Source organism: Lissotriton helveticus, chromosome 10 (assembly GCF_964261635.1).
Source record: "Lissotriton helveticus chromosome 10, aLisHel1.1, whole genome shotgun sequence".
NCBI lineage: Eukaryota > Metazoa > Chordata > Amphibia > Caudata > Salamandridae > Lissotriton > Lissotriton helveticus.
Genome location: NC_136071.1, coordinates 856,641,008 through 856,659,820, shown reverse-complemented (window position 1 = coordinate 856,659,820; position 18,813 = coordinate 856,641,008). Strand labels below are relative to the sequence as shown.

At 44.9% G+C, this 18,813-nt stretch overlaps 1 protein-coding gene across 1 annotated transcript in view; it reads left to right on the top strand.

Annotated features, from left to right (window-relative positions):
- Positions 1-3,339, top strand: part of HIBADH (3-hydroxyisobutyrate dehydrogenase) — a 523,510-nt gene extending 520,171 nt beyond the window's left edge. The window contains exon 8 of the mRNA XM_078663482.1: positions 1,902-3,339. Within this exon, the coding sequence (XP_078519608.1) occupies positions 1,902-2,060 (159 nt within the window). The 3' untranslated portion in view covers positions 2,061-3,339. The remainder of the gene's footprint in view (positions 1-1,901) is intronic.
- Positions 3,340-18,813: the final 15,474 nt, after the last annotated feature.

Below are 18,813 nucleotides of genomic sequence, written 5' to 3'. Positions count from 1 at the left end.
GGCAGATAGGGCACAACTGGGCGCGGAATGTATGCTAGCGACACTCTATAACAGAAGTCAGATGACCCTTTTGGTAGGACCCACGAAGCACACGGTCATGCTGTGGCACGTGGCACAGGCGCAGATGGGGTGGAGGGACCCATCACTAAACTTACACCGCTCTGGGACACTAAGGCGTTGGGGCAATTGAGGAAGAGTAAAGGGTTCACACAATGGGATAACATTGGCATATCCACGGTGGGAGACCTGTGGGACAAGGGCGAGGTGGTCCCGTTTTCCCTTCTCAAGCAACAGTATGATTTAGGCCCAAACGAAACCTACAGATACGTGCAGATAAGACATGCGTTGCTGCAGGCGATACCACCAGATAGTGATGTCCCAGAATATTCCCCGCTAGAAGATAGACTGCTCACAGACTATATGCAACACAGCGCCACTTCCCTCACTTATAAGAAACTACTAAATATCCAACCAGACCCGACAATGAAACTACGCGAAAAATGGGTGGATGAGCTGGGGGACATGGATGAGACAGAATGGAATGAGGCGCTGGCATCCCCAAGAGAGGTGGGGATCTCGTCTAGACTCAAACTAGTCCAGTTAAAAATCCTACATCGAATGTACTATTCAAGAGTCACGCTACATAAACTACATATGGCTCCACACCCCTATTGCCTTCGGAGATGTGGGGAGGAGGGTACTTTATTTCACACCCTTTGGGACTGCCCACTAGTCGCCGCCTACTGGTGCCAAGTAATGCGTACAATGTCGCAAGCATTGGGAGCATCACTGACTCCCGAACCGCGAAAATGCCTCTTGAACATCTGGGAGCCAAACGATTTATCCCGATACGGGTTATTATGGAGTACTTTGGCCATGATGGTGGCGAAGCGAGACATAGCGCAAAAATGGGGGGCCCCAGAGCTTCCCACAGTGGTGTAGAAACATGGACCTATTAATGTTTACAGAACGGACGGTATACGTGAACAGGGCATGTCCTCGTAAATGGAATAGGGTCTGGTCCTCATGGAACTCATACAGGGGTGACCTTTGTGATCCGCTGCCGGAAGATGACACTGGCTCAGACGAGGAAATAGAGGAGGAGTGGGAATAGACAATGCATCTCTGAGCCACAGTTGACTTCATGGTGCATCTCACTATATGATACATTGATGGTGTACTCCGATCATGGGCGTGCCTTAACTCTCGTACGTGCTGGGATTGCTGTTGTGTTGTGTGTCGACAAGTTTGATTGTTCAAAGTTTTATATAAATTTACTGTGAGACAAGACTGTAATGGAAAAATGCAGACCTTTTCAGTACTCTGATATACTTTCTAAATAACCGGTATACACCATTCATTATAACGCCGCCGGACCCCAGGGATGTCGGCTAAAGGGCTGTGTATCGAATGCAACGTTTACAAAAGCTAAAAAATAATGCGGCCGGCCCTGTGGGTCGTAGGCCAACAGCTGTGTTAGTATGAAATATACGCAATAAAGGTCTTTAAAAAAATAAATACATAAATTGGGTAAATGTACATCCCCATTAGACAAGTTCTATGTATGACAGATGGAATTTTTCCTAAGTTGTGCATTATCGTGAGATATAGAATGCATCACAGCTCAGGGAGAAAGATGTTCATGAACATCTGAGTTAACACCGAAAGACTAAAGTTATGCATGTTCAGGATAAAAATTGTTTGAGAAAAATATGAATCTGCATTTTTATTGTCGGCGATGGTGCATAAAAAGATGCTATTATTTTGAAGTTGTCAGGGCTCAATATTTATCACGTGCAATGCAGGGAAATCTAAGTTCTCTTGAAATGTTGACGCTTCTGATAGTCTCTGCCTCCTATGGTTATTTTCAGTGACTGTTCTTTTTGTTGTATCTCTTTTAGGACCTAGGCTTGGCCCAAGACTCTGCCACCAACACTAAAACGCCAACGCCTTTGGGCTCCATAGCACATCAGATATACAGAATGATGTGTGCCAAGGGTTATTCTCAGAAGGACTTTTCAGCAGTCTTCCAGTTTTTACGTGAAGAGGAGAATTTGTGAGCGTGCTTTTTCTGACAGACATTGTTAGACATAGACCCTTTTGGGATCCTCCTCAATGCCAATTTAAAAGGCTCAGGGGGGTTGTAGTAAGGCCCATGTGTCTTGATCATAGCTAGACTAATACTTTTCTGTTTGTCGATGTCACTGTACAGTGTACTTGGTGACAACTGTGAAAGGATCAGTCTTTGACAATTGGTGGGGAATGAGTTGATATGTACTTATCATATTCTTTGAAATGCCAATCACAGGAATAGGAATGAGATATAAAAAATGAATGGCCTTTGTTTATGTAGGGTTTTTATCCTCCATTTTATATTACGGCAGCCACTCGCAACTGATTGAACCATGAATAAAAATGCGAAAAATTGAAGACCACCCTATTTGGTGTATTTTTAGCAACATATATTTTATGTGATGATTACTAAATAGTGCAATTATTTGGGTGTGGTCAGTTAAGCGCAGTGTATACAGTAGATTTAATCATTTCTCTTACTGGCCTTGTCTCCTCCAGGGTGACATACTCTTTTCATATTTTATAGAGAAAATGTCAGTCAACATTAATAAAGAAAGGCTAAAAAATAATATTGAATCAGTGTTGAAGACCGGTGTTCGGGATGTCTAATGGAGAGTTGTTACAACAAGCTGTTAATATGCACCTACAAAGATCATGTCTGCTTTTTTGTAAAGAGTTATGACTTACCTATGTGTAAACATGTTGCTGCTTCTTATTTTAATACTGTGTTGACTTGCTGTTGCCAGCCATTCTATTTTTTTAAACTAACCACGCACTTTGAAATAATTGTGAAGGCTGTTACGTGAGCATACACAGAAACTTTACCTACTGCGTCTCCTACCTCCTGATCACTGTGCTCTTGTAATACAGATGGCTGTTTTACCCTACATCTTCTCCTATACATTTTGAAAAGCAAAAAAAATGCTTGACATCTTAGTGATCACTGGAAAGTATGACTCCACTTAATCATTTGAGCTCTACTTTGACTTTCCTTAGTATTTGGGATCTAGATATGTTCCTTAATGAGTCAAATGTTTCCGCCTCAAATCCACTGTTCTAGATTTTCACCTTGTTTATTAATTTCTTTGCCTTTCTAACAGCATTTAGGGGAAGTGTTTTGGGGGTTAACAAGCCCATTAGTTATCTAAACAGTTCTTTAAATGAGGTTTGATTTCTACTTGTACGAAACCTGGACACTACTATTAATTTGTATCTTTGATCTTGTTTCTGCTCATGTAAAATCAATAAACTCAATCTGAAGCTGTCTCACTTGGTTATAATTTTTACAAAGTGTTTGCTGAGTGACAAAATGCTCATATCATTAGTTCATTAATTAAATACAACGCACACACCCGTCCCCGTTAATGGTTGTGAAAGCTACACATTTAGTTATGTAAATATTTGCCTGTTTCTTGTGATCAGATTGACAAAAAGATTGGGATATAGCACGGTTTTTGGAAAAATGTTATTTTAGTCTGTGATAACGAAGGAGTTTAGGATTCTTGGTTGAAAGTTGCTTCTCCAGCAAAAAGGTTACTGCTGCATCCTGATGCAGTAAAATTAGTTTTTGGTGGTTATGACTCGATATGCCGAAACTTTGATGTCGCACGCTGCTGTTCAGCGATACAGCTCCTAGCTTCTGGAACGCTGGGTTGCAGCCCCAAGACCTGTCCTGGACTGAGGGCCCTTGACTTTGAAGTTCGTTGGGCCAACAAAGCAAAGCTTCTAGTCGAGCGGAACAGTGTTGTGCATTTCAACGTATATCAACCTGCGGGGGGCGAAGAGCTACTAGACCCTTTGCCTGCTTGTCATTGGTCTTGTGACCCTCTATCAAGCCTCCCTGCCCCACCTGGCTGCCGCCACGGTTTACTTCACCCCACCCTGCTGAATGTAGCTGGCCCCAGTGGCGGGGATGAAGCCCTCAGTTGGCTTGACTACACACATGGTACCACACATCGCCCTCAGGAACTGGACCAGATACTGAGGTGCAGTGAGTGATTTCCCCCATGCCCGCAGCAGCAGCCGGAAGCAGTTGCCCTAGGCAAAGCGCAGGAATTGGTGCCCCAAAGCACTAGGTCTCAGGGGCCACCCCCGCAGTGCAGAAGTGGCTGGCTTTAGGCCGGTGCAACTTAGACGCGGTGAGGTGGCCGGGCCCCTCCCCCTCTCGCACAGGTTTTTACACTGTAACCTTGCAGTGGCTACCACTTGACTGGCCCAGCTCGCCCCTAAACTCCCAGTTATCTAGACCATCAGCAGTTATTAGGTCGAGCCTAGAGCAGCGCATGCGCTACTTGCTCAACTTTTAGTAAGGGGATTTTCAGAGTTCTACCAGAGGCTTTTGCTGGCCTCAAGCTTGCGTGCACGTGCTCAGCCGCCATGTGGGTAATTAACTTTCACGCATGTCTTGACCCCCACTGTGCTCCTCACTACTTTTGGCTTCACTCTGCCATCTGTACCTATGCATTTCTTTACTTCAGTCTCTGTCACTATGTACCCTCTATGCACCTATGTATTTCTTTACTTCAGCCTCTCTCACTGTGTGCCCTCTATGTACCTATGTATTTCTTTACTTTCTCGTCACTTCTTTTGGCTTCACTCTGCCATCTGGCTTTCCTCCCTGAAATTATTTTATAAATATATTTAGGAATTAGTATGTTTAGTTTTATTGTTTATCATATTCATTGCAATATTTATTGTTTTATTTATTAGCGTATCGTGGGAACAGCCAAGGTTTCAAAACTAGGTGTGCTTCAAAAACGCAATGTATTATTGTATGTTGTTTGTGCGGGAGAGCCCCCCCTCCTTGTTTAGTTTAAGAATCTTGCAGACCGTCGCTCCCACACCCCCTCAGATCCCTCCCTGGATAGCAAGCCCTGATAGCGCTCCCATATTCCATTAACACAGCAGCGCCGATAAGAGCTTAGAGTTATTAGGACAGGAGCAGTTTTTATGCTGAGTGGATTGCTAAGGCTAATAATAATAGTAAGGAAATCTTCTCCATTGTCAGAAGCTTTCTGTCACCCTGTGCCGAGCAAACGGCCCTTCCATCCTCACCACAATGGTGTGAGGAGCTGTCTTCTTTCTTTATTGAAAAGATGCCGAAGATTCAAGAAAGCCTAGGGACGAGTTCCCCGCTGCTGCCCCTTTTAGCTTCCACTCCATCTACTCCTCTATTTATGTAGTTTCTGCCCACAGCGGGGTCAGACATATTATCCATACTCGAATCTCGTAAGTCAGGTTCCCCTACAGATCCTTGTCCAGCTAGAGTTTTGGCGGGAGTAGCTAAGTTGATATATCCAGAGGTAGAAACTATTATTAATTTATCCCGACGGACTGCCACTGTACCTCTGAAGTGGAAACAGGCCAAGCGCCACCTCTCCTAAAAAAAAGTCCTCCTTAGACCCTTCTGAACTCACCAATTACCGTCCCATCTCTCTTCTTTGGTGGTGGTTTTTCGGCAACTTGAGGACTTTGTCGAGGCATCCGGTGCTCTTCACCTGGCGCAATCCGGTTAGGGCTTATAGCACTGAGACCGCTCTAGTTGAAATGGCTGAGGCGATTAGGGAGTGCCTGGACGCGGGCGGCAGGGCGGTCCTGATTTTGCTTGACCTCTCTGCCGCCTTCAATACGGTGCCTCACCGGCAACTTTTCGCCCGGCTGTCAACCATTGGCATTGCTGGCTCCGTTTGGGACTGGATTAAATCCTTTTTGGAAGAGCGCACTCAGCAGGTCCGGATGCCACCTTTTTCCTCGTCGGTTAGGCAAATGTCCACAGGAGTTCCCCAGGGTTCTACGTTGAGCTCTCTGCTCTTTAATATCTATTTGACTCCCCTGATCTTAGCAGAGGAGCTGGGAGCTAAGATAATAGCCTATGCGGAAGATACCCAGCTCCTTTTCACCTGGAAGGACTCCGTCTTGGCAACTGACACTGCCCAGAATTGTCTCTCATCCGTATTTAAATGGCTTGCACATGCCCAACTCAAGTGCAACGAGGACAAGTCGGATGTCCTCTTTTACGGTCAGTTTCCTCATGCCGTTAGGGAAACCTTGTGGCCACCCGAATTCCCACGCCCCAATTCAGAGGGCGACCCAGTGAAGAACTTGGGGGTCTGGTTTGAAGAAGGCCTTTGGTTTCTGGCCCAAATTAAGAAACTCACCGGAGTCTGGTTCGGTACTCTCAAATCATTAAGAAGGTTTTTCCCCTTGTTACCGAGGCCAGCCAAGGAGATGGTCGCCCGTGCCCTTATTCTTTCTCGCATCGACTATGCCAATGCTCTCTACCTTGACATCCCTGGCTATTTGCTGAAAAAACTGCAAACCATACAGAATGCCACGGCTAGACTTCTGTTTAACATTTCTGGAAGATCTAGCATCCGACAGCATTTGCAAGATCTGCATTGGCTACCTGTGGCCCATCGAGTGCAATTCAAAGCCCTCACTCTGACTCATAGAGCCCTGCATGGCCTTGGACCATCGTACATCAGGAAGCGTTTTGCCTTCTATGTCCCCAGCCGTTCTCTGCTCTCAGCCACCCAGCGTCAGACGGTGATCCCTCAATTCCGCAGGACTCGACTGGGGGGCCAGTCCCTCGCCGTTAAAGCAGCAATTCCATCGAATTCCCTCCCCGTGGAACTACAGCATATTCAGGACTTCAAACTCTTTAAAAAACAACTTAAAACTTTCCTTTTCAATCACCCGATTTAAAAACCCCTGCTCCACTCTGTCACGTTCACTCTGCGCGCCAGGACACTCATGAGTATTTGTGCGCGATATAAATTCACTATAACATAACAGGGGGCTGGGGTGCTTGTCTCGCAGCCCAGCTCCTATTCATTGCATTAAACCGAGCGTTATGAGGCCAACACTTCAGAAGGATGAGGGTTCTTCAACCCATTGAGATGGGAAACACCTATGTCAATGATTGGGAGCCCTGGACAAGAGAATGCAGTGCGAATCTCACACAGGGTACATGTGTGAGAGCAGGGCGGCGTGCTTATTAACGGGATTTTCAGGTGCCGTCTCCCTGCAGGCTCCGATCACCTGCACCCTTAACTGGGTGAAGTGAAGTAAATCTTATCACAGATTATTTGCTGGCTCTGAAAATGCCATATCTAGCTTTATATACTAAATTCCAAGCATTGACAAAGCCTATAGGTCTCAACTATGCAAGATCTATTGGCTTTATCAATGTTTTAGCCGTGTTATATAGTAGCCCACATGCTGTGCCAATAGGTGTTACCTTTGGGACCTTATAAGTGTTTACTTATCCAACACAATATCCTTGGTGCAATAACATTAACTTTTGCATGGCTAAACACTTATAAGGTCCCAAAGGCGAGACCTATTGGCTATGCCAATGCTTGTTTATTTTCCTGCTAAGCTCAGCAAACTATAACAACCAGCAGGCAGAAGCGAGCCTATAACTCCTAGTTTTGAGCTCAGTTCCCAAAGCACCTGGCATTTATCCTCTACCTTCACCCGACAAAGGCACCCTAACACCGTAACTCAGCTTAGTCATGACCCTCTCCTGCACCAAGTTCGAGGCTATCACTCCATGGCAGGGAGGCGGCGCTAGTGCTGGTGCGCCCAGCCCCGGAGGACCTTCTGGTATTCAAGCAGGAACAATGAGGTCAGGAAGGACAAGGAAAGAGCCTCTAAGGCATAGGAGGACCACATCGGGCTGTGTTGGGATTCCCCTCATGAACAGGAAGCTCACCTCTACAGTCCAGGAGGTCAGTCAACAGTACTCTTCCTGCCTACACTTGCTTGGCACCTGCTCTGGATCCTGTCTCAATGAACCGCCAGCATCCCAAACCAATTACTGTCTCTGATTACATCCCAGTTGTTCCATCTGGCTCCAGAGGAAGGGTATGTCACCCTGGCCCTGTGCTACAATGCTCTTCGATTTGTTTAAAAAGCCAGCCATAGTTGACTGTGCAGACACCCCTGCAGGAAGCAAAGGTGAGCCCTCCACCCACATTAGTTCATTGCTAATGAAAACTGGGCCCTCACAACTTAAATTTCAGGCCACAGTTCATTCGGCCCGTCAACATGGCCTAACCCAGATTGCAGCAGACACACTAGCGGTAAGGTGGCCGAAGTTCAGTCGGCGGGGCCTAAGAAATCTGTTGCCCAGTCAGCCTCCCCAGCTCCAAACCTGCTGATTAGCCACCATTTTCCTTTCCAGGAGGTCACGCCTCCTCACAACTTCACATTATCCGCCATATCAAGTGATTCCCATTCAGAATCTGCCCTCCTTCCCTGTGTATTGGCACTCGATGTAACAACATCAACCCCCATCTGCCAAGTCACCTCTTCGGGATGCGCAATGTTCCCAAACCAGCAGCCCACCTCGGCCAAAACCAAACCTAGAGGCAAGTTGCCCCTTCAGCCCAACTGTAGCCCAATAGACTCTGGCTCCAGCTGGAAATATAGCATTACTCTCACCTACAAAACCATCTCAGTCATCTAAGCGCAGACCTGGTGGTATGGAATTAAACAATCAATCCTTCCTAGAGCTGTCACTTTTCTTCACAGAGGCTCCTCGCAGCCATGGCCTACCCGGTACAGCCACCCCAGACATGACCATGGCTTCTCCTAGTACAATCTGGCCACAGCGTCTGCAGACACTTCAATCTACTGTTCTGCTCTCAATTACCATTCTGTTTAAATGAACCTCCAAGTTGATCTTCCGAACTCGCTAACTGTCTTCATGGCAGGGATCCTGAACTGAGTGGGTCCGGGACCCCGAACCCTAGGATGTGCGCAATTTGAACTTGAAACAGAAATGTTTCTTAACGTATTTCTTCCAGATTCAAACATATGATTCACAACCTGTTATTTTTCAGCATAATAATTGGGCCAGCACGATTTTTACAGTTACGTTTTCCGCCTTTTGCTATATTCGTTATAGTAGATTTTAAGGTGGTCATCGCATCGCATTTTGTATATTCAGCATCTTTAAGAGAATGATTATTTATAGGCACCATCCAACATGTTGAAAGAATGTTATTTTGTAGCCGCCCTTGCTTATTGTGTTTACCATGGCAAATGAGGTATCATGTCAGTGCATGTAACTATCTCCAAGATTGCATTCGTAAGCTTACACGGAATTTTCTTATATATCGGCAAATATTACTATTTATTAGTTCCAAGATATCGCGAATTGCATTGCCAGTTTCTGTTATGTCAGTTTCTATGGTTATGCATTTAGTTTTATGAATTGGTTTGATGATAAAGTTCAAAAAAATTAACTGAATGAATTTCACCATGAAGTAATGGATGATTCAATAAATGAATATTATGATTCAACTTTGAGAAGTTTATGAGGCATATGTTTGAATCTGGAAGAAATACGTTCAGAAACATTTCTGTTTAAAGTTCAACTTGCGCACATCCTAGGGTTCGGGGTCCCGGAACCACTCAGTTTAGAAATCATAGCGGCACTGTTGGGCACAGTGCAACGGATGCAACGCACAAATTGAATGATCATACATTTTGAGTTTAACATTGATGAACACGCGTGCACGGAGATAAAAAAAAAAGGTGATTTACTTTCATGACAGGGATCGACATCAAAGCTCAACAATTTAAACAAATTGATTCTTAGAGCGCCATCCACTGCTAACGTTGTTCAGTCTGTCAGTAGCTGCTCCCCTTGCCCTCACTTCCAACTTTTCTCAATGCTGTTTTAACCCAAATCAAGAGTCTCCCTGTCAGCACTGGATATTGTCGACTATTAGCAAGTGCAGCCCCCTTACACGCCCTTGAACTCCATAAAACCCAAACTGCAGTAGTCCATATCTGGTCGAGCCTGTAGGCTCTCAACTGGTGACTAGCCGCTCAGCAATGACCAATATAGCCAGTATCTGGGCTTGTGAAGACCATGATTTGTCCCTAACGAACGCACACATTCAGTCAATAAGTACTAGCAGGCAGGTTTACCAACCCTGCTGCCCTCCGCAGCGACCTCCACTGCTGTGCCCCAGCCAGCTCCAGGAATCACTGGCTTAGAAGCAACTTAGTTGTCACGTTGTCTTAGCAAGAGGGAAAGGACGTGACATTGAAAGATGCAAAAGAAAAATAGTAGCAACTCTATGTCCCATGGTGTAGAAAACTGCTCCTTGCAGCCTACCCATGTCTCATTCTTGGCTCCAACAGAACACCCAGTGCCCCTGACCCAAACAGATCGCCAGGCTCCCCCTGTAGCAGAGAAAACACAGAGATGATGGACGGAGCGCTGAAACTTTTCAGCCTCTCACCCAAAGTCACAGATCTGGCTTGAATCCATCATTGTTCTTTAGCTCATTTCACCACCCAAGTTCAGACCCAGCCATTGGCAAATCAGTCTTGACTCTGTTCCTCATGGGAACAGTCCGGCCCGAACTACCAAACCAGGTCTTCCCTTGACTGGAAGCAAGCATCCTAGGACTGGTTTCTGGGTAACACCCCTCATCAGCCAGGCTAGCTTGAATCCAGTGGCAAAGTGAGGAAGGGACCCACGTCTGGGCATACCCAGAAAATTTAGGGTGAACAGTTGGTGTAGAAAAGCTACAGGCAAGCAATTCATAAAGAGAAGCTAAATCACTTCTGGGCGATCCTCTCATGTGAGAATAAGAATGCCAACTCCAGGAACTTCTGGGCCCTGGTGAACATGCAAGTGAATAGATCCGGTAGGCCTAGCTGCACGAACATCACCGAACCAGAATGGTCATCCTTCCTCTCCAGGCATTTCTTGTCAAGTGGGGATGTATATTGCATATCAGACGGGAACCCCTTAGCTCAAATGCAACTACCATCTTAGCCTCGTCCTCCCTCGTCGTGGACTTACCATACTTGACTAGTCGTCTGGAACACGTAATGTTGACGGCAAGGGTAGACGGGGCTCCTGGTCCCAATGGCCTCCCCAGGCCCTTTTCAAACAGGACATTCCCTTCTGGGAAGGCAGAATTTTGTCTCTTTTTGACCACTGCCTGAGGAGCTCGAGTTATGGAGCAGGGCCATAATACATCCTATCCATAAAGGGGGTTCTAGATCAGACCCAAGCAACTATAGACTCATTGATCTTAATAATGAAGCAAAATTCTACTCCAGTCTACTCCTGAAGAACCTGCAGCAGTGGGTGGAGATTAAAGGGCTCATTCCAAAGTACCAAACGGGTTTCACTGCAAAATCTGACATATAATCCAAATTATTAGCAATGTCAATTCTAGTGGATAAAGCAACTCCTCAAACTCCTTGCTGCAGTGATGTTTTGTTGATTTTAAAGCAGTGTTTGATCATGTACCAAGTGGGGTACTTTGATCCAAACTAATGGAATGGGGCATCTCCCTATAGCTTCTGCAGTCATTCCAACACCTGGATCCTTATTAAACTTAGTGACGGTGCCTGCGTGTCTACAAAAAGAAATCCCCACCATGCTGGGTGTACAGCAGGGGTGTGTGTTAGCCTCCCTCCTCTTCAATCTCTTCATTACCAACCTGTCTCAATCCCTTGTCTCGATCATCAGTCTCCCCCAAAGATTGAATGAAAACTGATCAGTAACCTGTTATTTATCAATGACCTTGTTGTATTTAGCTACACAAGAGTAGGGTTACAGCGCTGGCTAAACCTGTTCCGCTCCTATACTGTCAACAATAACCTGGAGGTGAATTTGAAGAAAACCAAAGTAGGAACATTTGGAAGGAAATTGTACGAGGCGTGGCTGGCTCGACAACATAAACCAGATTACAAAAGACCAATCATATAAGTATCTGGGGTTCTTGATCGATGCAAGAGGTTCCTTTGCCAGGCAACAGAAGGAAGTCAAAGCAAAGGCCCTGGACCTCCAGGTGACTCTAAACTACCAAACTCGCTGCTGGGGCCTAGCCATTCTCCTTTCCTGGAAGTTAGGGCTAAAATTATTCCATTTGTGGCCTACGGGAGTGAAATATTACAGTGTAAAGATTATAACTTGCTGAACAAACTTGTTATCAGGATATACAAATCAATAATTCAGCATTTGTAGAGCACAGCACTGTCAACCCTGGGGGTATCTGTACCCTGGGGTGCAAGGTCTCCATCGAAAAGCCAAGTAGAAATGAGCAGAAAAAGGCAAAACGAGCTAAACGAGCTAGCAGAAAAGGCATAACAGAGGGCAGAAATACAAGCAAAAAAAGCAAAACAGAGGATAGACAAACGAGCAGGAAAGGCAAAACCGATCAGAAGAGGGCAAAACGGAGGGCGGAAAAATGAGCAGAAAAGGCAAAATGGAGGGCAGAAAAACAAGCTGAAAAGACAAATCAGAGGGCAGAAAAACAAGCTGGAAAGGCAAAACGGGGACAGAATGTCAAAACAAAGCAGAAGAGGGCGAAAAGGAGGTCAGAAAAGGCAAAACGGAGCAGAAAACGAGTATAGCGACACAAATAGAGGGGAGTAGGTAGCCACGCAGCAGAGCGTAGCGGACTGGAGACTATCTGGACAGGAAAACTGTTGCAGGGGGAGCTGGCTTGAGGACCTGCTCAATGGGGTTGTGCTGCTGCCTCCATTAAGTATGTCCTTGGGGAGGCGTGGCTCTGTGTGGCAGGAGGAGGGAAATGGCGTGAAAAGGGGAGAAACAAGCTCAAAAAGGCAACACGGGGCAGAAAAAGGACCAGTAAGGCAGAACAGGCAATACAGTGCAGAAGAGGTCAAAACATGGCAGATAAACTAGCAGAAAAGGAAAGACAAGGCAGAAAAAATAGCAGAAAAGGCAAGACATGGCAGAAAAACTAGCAGAAAAGGCAAAACAGGGCAGAATTTTTTTTGCAGAAAAGGCAAAACAATGAGCAGAAGAATTTGCAAAAAAGACAAAACAGAGCAGAAGAGGGCAAAACAGGGCAGAAAAGGCAAGACCGGGCAGAAAAACAAGCGGAAAAGGCAAAACAGAGGGCAGGAGAATGAGCAAAAAAGTTCAAACAGAGCAGTAGAGGGCAGAAAAACGAGCAGTAAATGCAAAACAGAGCAGAAGAGGGTAAAACAGAGGGCATAAAAACATGCAAAAAAAGGCAGAACAAGAGGGCAGAAAAGGCAAGACGGGCAGAAAAACTAACCGAAAAAGGCAAAACAGAGGGCAGGAGAACGAGCAGAAATCTCAAAAAAGAGGGCAGAGAAAGGGCAAAATAGAGGGCTAAAAAATAAGCAGTAAAGGTAAAATGGAGCAAGAACCTAGCAGTGGATGCACAAACAGAGGGCAGCAGGTAGACAGGCAGCAGAGGGTAGTGGACAGCAACAAACTGGACAGAACTGCCCTAAGGGAAGCTGGCACAAGGACCTGCTCGTATGTGCTCATGTGTCCTTCGCCTGCCAAGGTCCTCTTCCAATGCCCAGATCAGGCTGGAATTGGGCCCCCCTGACCACAGGGCAGTCAACCTTGGCACCTATCTCAACCTACTCCGGGCAGGCAGGGGTGGCTACATAGATGCCCAACTATGAAAAAAGAAAAATGTACACAGTATGACATCATCTAAAGACATGGCTATCATAATTCATGACATGAATTATGATAGCCATGATTAAGTCTTTTTCATCTCTTTGTGCTTAACTTTATTGTTATATGCCATCTATTGCTGACACACATATCTAAGTTCTATATCGAACAATATCATGTTTTAACTCTTTAAAAAGAACGTAGGCCATGTGTGAATGAACATGTGTGCATGATTAGCCCTTGAAATCAGCTGCATTATCATTAGCCACATGATATATAGGCAATCTATAAGCATCTGGATGATGCCATACTGTGTACATTTTTCTTTTTGCTTCATGTTTAAATGAATGCATCTTTTATAAAACACAATAAAAATATATATTTTTCTAAAATATTCTTCCTTATATTTGGTCTTTCTGTATGTCTATCTATGTCCACTCGGTTATCCATTTCCTAAATGATTAGTGCACATAATAATCTACCAAGTTAATATACATATTTTTGAGTTATCTTTCCAACAAGTTAATATAACTTTAAATACAAGTGCAATAAAAAGATCAAATAGTAAGAGTTTTGATGAAAATGTAATAAATTCAGCCGATATAGTCCCAAGAAAAACATTTTGAATAGATAATGGAACATTATATAAATATATCATTAAGCATTTTGACCAGATAGATTTCCAAAATGCATTTACTTAAGGACAGTAATATATTAGGTGGGTCAAAGTACCATTAGAGGAAAGACCTGACCAGCATGAGGAGAAGGTGGAGGGACCAATTTTATGTAGGAGGGAAGGAGCAATAACAGCTTTGTTATATACAAAAATAAAGACTGAGTTATACTGGAAGCTTTAGAGGTACTAAAGATTTTACACCACAATTGATCCCATTGGTGAACATAGTGAAAGAGAGAGATCCATCTCCCATAATATTTCAATAGGAGATTTAGTTCTCATAGGGGTAGGGGAAGCTAGAAATGTATATATGAGAGATTCTTTAGGGATGGAATCCTAGGTGAAATTATCTAATGGTGTCAAAGGAGCAAATGGGGCAGAGTTGGGAGAAAAACTATTGGTTGATAAAGATTGGAGCACGGGTGACAATTGGTTATATTGCTGTAGGCAGGAATCTTGTAAGGTGTATCGTTCTTGTAAAAACCATCTGGACTTTGGGCTTTGGCCTTTTTCAAAGCCTTGATAGCAGCAATAACTTCTCGAACAGTAATGTCTTTTTCAAAAGTTAAGAAAGTATCAGGAATGGATGGAGGATTAGGAAGGTCATGAAAAACAGTCTTTATATTATACTCAGAAGGAGATGTATCATCTGTTTAGATTAGTTCATAATAGAATCGAAAAGCATTAATAATATCAGTCAGAGGTCATTAAAGGTTTGTGTTCATTGCGAATAGGCACAATCTGAAGGGGTAGAGGGGGATGGGGATGGGCGAGGCAGCCCCCCACTCAAACAGTATTCAAACAGATAATGCCTCACCCATGTCAACATCCATATATTACGTGGACCGGGTAGAGATATAAATTTTCAATACTACCTGGAATATGTCCAATAACATAAACCAAAAGGTCTGTATGTTTTCTTTACAAATACAAATATAAAATCACACAGGACCAGATCATTCACCCAAAGAAAAGTGTGAAAGATAGAGAGAGTACCTCACGGTAGAACAACCCGAGGGGGTTCCCGGTTAATGATTCCCGGTATACCCACTTCTCATCATTGGCGACTCTCTCTATTGTGAAAAGACAAACGTGCACTCAACAGAAGAGTAGTGCGGACGTGAGAATAGTGAAGGAAAAACACAAATAGTGACCAACGTATCAGCACATTGATACCTGTTAAAAGTGTTCAGTGACACATAACAGAACCCCAAACAAACCACACCAAAAAAACGAATAAATTGTGTAGTGGTGCTTTGCTTGCTGATACCGTTTTATTCTGATGCAGCAAAGCACTACTGATTAAAAATGGTTACTTATATACCAACAAAGTTTATCTCCTCAAGCCGACATGTTTCATCGCTCCTTCTTGTGGCGATTTCATCAGGGCATATGAGGGGTTTACTATTCTCAAACTTTTCACGTTATACTGGACCTGTGTGATAAATAAAACAAAAACACGCTCAAGGCGTGATTCAGATACCTCACCGAAGAGGCACTACCAGTGCAGCGTATATGGACACACAGTTTGAGGCTACTTTACCTGGAGTGCGCTATGTCAGCACATACCAGCGTCACTCCTCAGGACACCGTGCCAAATGTTCACGTGTCCGTAACCGTGACCTGAGCAAATCACAGTCACCTGTTCAAGTTAAAAACAGCAACAGTTTCAGAATCACCACAAGTATGCGAGTGAAGTCACTCCATTACACACACCCGGAATTGATGTCCATTCATATGTGATACCTGGCGATAAGATATTATAAAGCGCCAAACGTACCAACCACCGTTGTTCTTCATATTAACCTGCAGACCCAGCGTTTATATACTGCATGTACTACATCTATTGTTTCGAGTTTCCTCGTATTTAAATCCACGTGGCATGATGTAAACATATCCACACCTCCCCTCCGTATTGTTAGGGCATCGTAATTGCGCAAGCACTGTGAAGGTATTTTAAATGCACAGCGATACCAAAATTCACCCGCATTCATTCACTCGGTCACAACCACACTCTTACTAGAGCCGCGTCCCTCCGGCGCTTCCCTCGGGTTGTTCTACCGTGAGGTACTCTCTCTATCTTTCACACTTTTCTTTGGGTGAATGATCTGGTCCTGTGTGATTTTATATTTGTATTTGTAAAGAAAACATCCAGAACTTTTGGTTTATGTTATTGGACATATTCCAGGTAGTATTGAAAATGTATATCTCTACCCGGTCCACGTAATATATGGATGTTGACATGGGTGAGGCATTATCTGTTTGAATACTGTTTGAGTGGGGGGCTGCCTCGCCCATCCCCATCCCCCTCTACCCCTTCAGATTGTGCAGACTTAGTACGGCGGCTCAGCCGTGAGGGTTTTTCCCTTTTTAAAGAAGTGGTACACTAATTTGACCCCTGTTTTTAAACCACTATTACTTTTGCAGCGGTTATTGGGCACACAGTTTTGCATAGTATATGATTTTTGTCTCTCCTAGTGACATAGCAGGTACACTATTCTGCTCTAGTGCTAGATCTGCATTACGGGGATGAACTGCCTTGCCTTTTCTGATGAGCAAATTGCCCTTATCTTAGCCGGTCCCTCACTACTACCTGATGCTCCCCTTAGCACAGAGGGCACAGCCAGGGAAGAGTGGGAAAAACTTAGCATGCTGAAGAAACGTCAAATCCGTGTGGCTCTACATGGAGCGCTTATGACTGAATACCTCCGGGCAGGTGCCTCTCCCCCAAGCTTGATAGTCCGACTCGAGCCTAAGATCTTTCTCGAGGACAAACAATTTCGGGTGGATTGGAGTCGCATTGCAAACAAATGCACCCGAGATTGGTTGATTTTGATAATCAACACGGCCAAACGACTGAGTGAGGCATTACTTACGGAAATATTGGAGCTGGAGGATAGCCTCAATAACAATCAGGCCCTCACTGACGCCAAAGAACAGCTACCACGCATACAGGCAGATTTGGCTGAATACAAAACATATATGCTTAATCAAAAAATCAAAGGCCTTAAAAAGAATCTTGAACGGTACACTCACACCTGGGCCTTCCCTTACACAGAAGATGAATATTATGACAGACCACCAGAGCAAGTAAGGACTCAACCATATCAGAGGAGGGGACAATTCCATCAGAGAGGAAGCAACAGGGGACAAGGGGGCAATAGACGAACCCCCAATAACTGGCGGTTTGACAATACGAGCAGTGAGGACGAAGAGGGCCCAGCTCGGCAAACGGCGCCTACAAACAACAGGGTTAATTTTGCCCCTGAGAGTAGATCTGACGAAGACTTGGGAGCTCTACTGAGGTCTTTTTTAGGTCAGCCCCAGAGAGGGGCTCGGGGGAGCAGAGGCCAACCACAGGGACGAGGCAGGGGGACACAACAAACATGGCAAACATTCTCTCCCCGCATTACACGGAGCAGGGCCAACACATTCCGCAATTAGGGCAAATGAATCTTCCACCCCCTACAGTTGCCAATGATATAGTAGTAAATTTATCTTCCTACGAACTAACACCCACTGAAAGGATTGTGTTAAACAAAGGACTTGGTTATGTTCCCACACCTAGCCATGATCCTTTTCTATGCAGAACAGAGGTCTCAGAGATGATGAGAAAAATAAAACTTCACAAGTTCTTTGCGAATAAAGACAGCACGCCTCTCTCTCTCTTTGACACCAACCTTCACAGGTCCTCTAATTTTTGCCCCCCGATATCACTAGTAGGACCTGAGGTGGCAGTATTCGAACAACGTGTCATCCAAGAAATAGAATCCCTAGAACAAACCACCGGACCAAATCTGAGTCACAATATGACAAAGACAGAATGGCAGGCGGTCGGGACTTTACAAAGAAATTTGGCTATTACCATCAAGCCGGCCGACAAAGGCGAGGCTGTAGTAGTATTAAACACCACTGACTACGAGACGGAAATCCTCAAATTGTTGGGTGTCCGAACTAACTACCATCCTCTCATGCGGGACCCCACACCTGAACTTGCTAATATCATCAAGCAGATGGTTGCAGATGCTGTCTCAAAAAAATGGATCTCACCCAAAGAGGCGGACTTTATCATTAATAGTAATCCCAGGGTGCCGGCATTTTACATCTTGCCAAAGATTCATAAGCCCCAACGTCCGCCTCCGGGACGTCCAATTGTCTCAGGGATTCAGTCCATCCTTGAACCCCTCTCCCAGTTCGTCGACTTCTTCCTGAGGGAGGCGGTGGTCACCCAGGTGTCATACGTACAAGACACGACTGACATCTTGAATATCTTGAAAGATATATCTTTTGACCCTGACAACCAACTACTGGTTACAATTGACATTGAGTCATTGTATACCAGCATCCCCCAGGACGCCACGCTGGTGGCAGCAGCACGGGCCCTGGGGTCGATGGAGTGGTTCTATGACACACCCCAAACATTCGTCATGCAGTGTATTGAGTTGGCACTCACGAGAAATTTCTTTGAGTACCGGGGACAACTATACTTGCAGACCTCTGGGACCTCCATGGGGGCCACATTTGCTCCTAGCCTGGCCTGCATTTATGTGGGTCAGGTGGAGAAGAGTGTGGTCCTCCATGAGTCCAATCCCTACAGAGAAAACATCTCTCTGTGGAG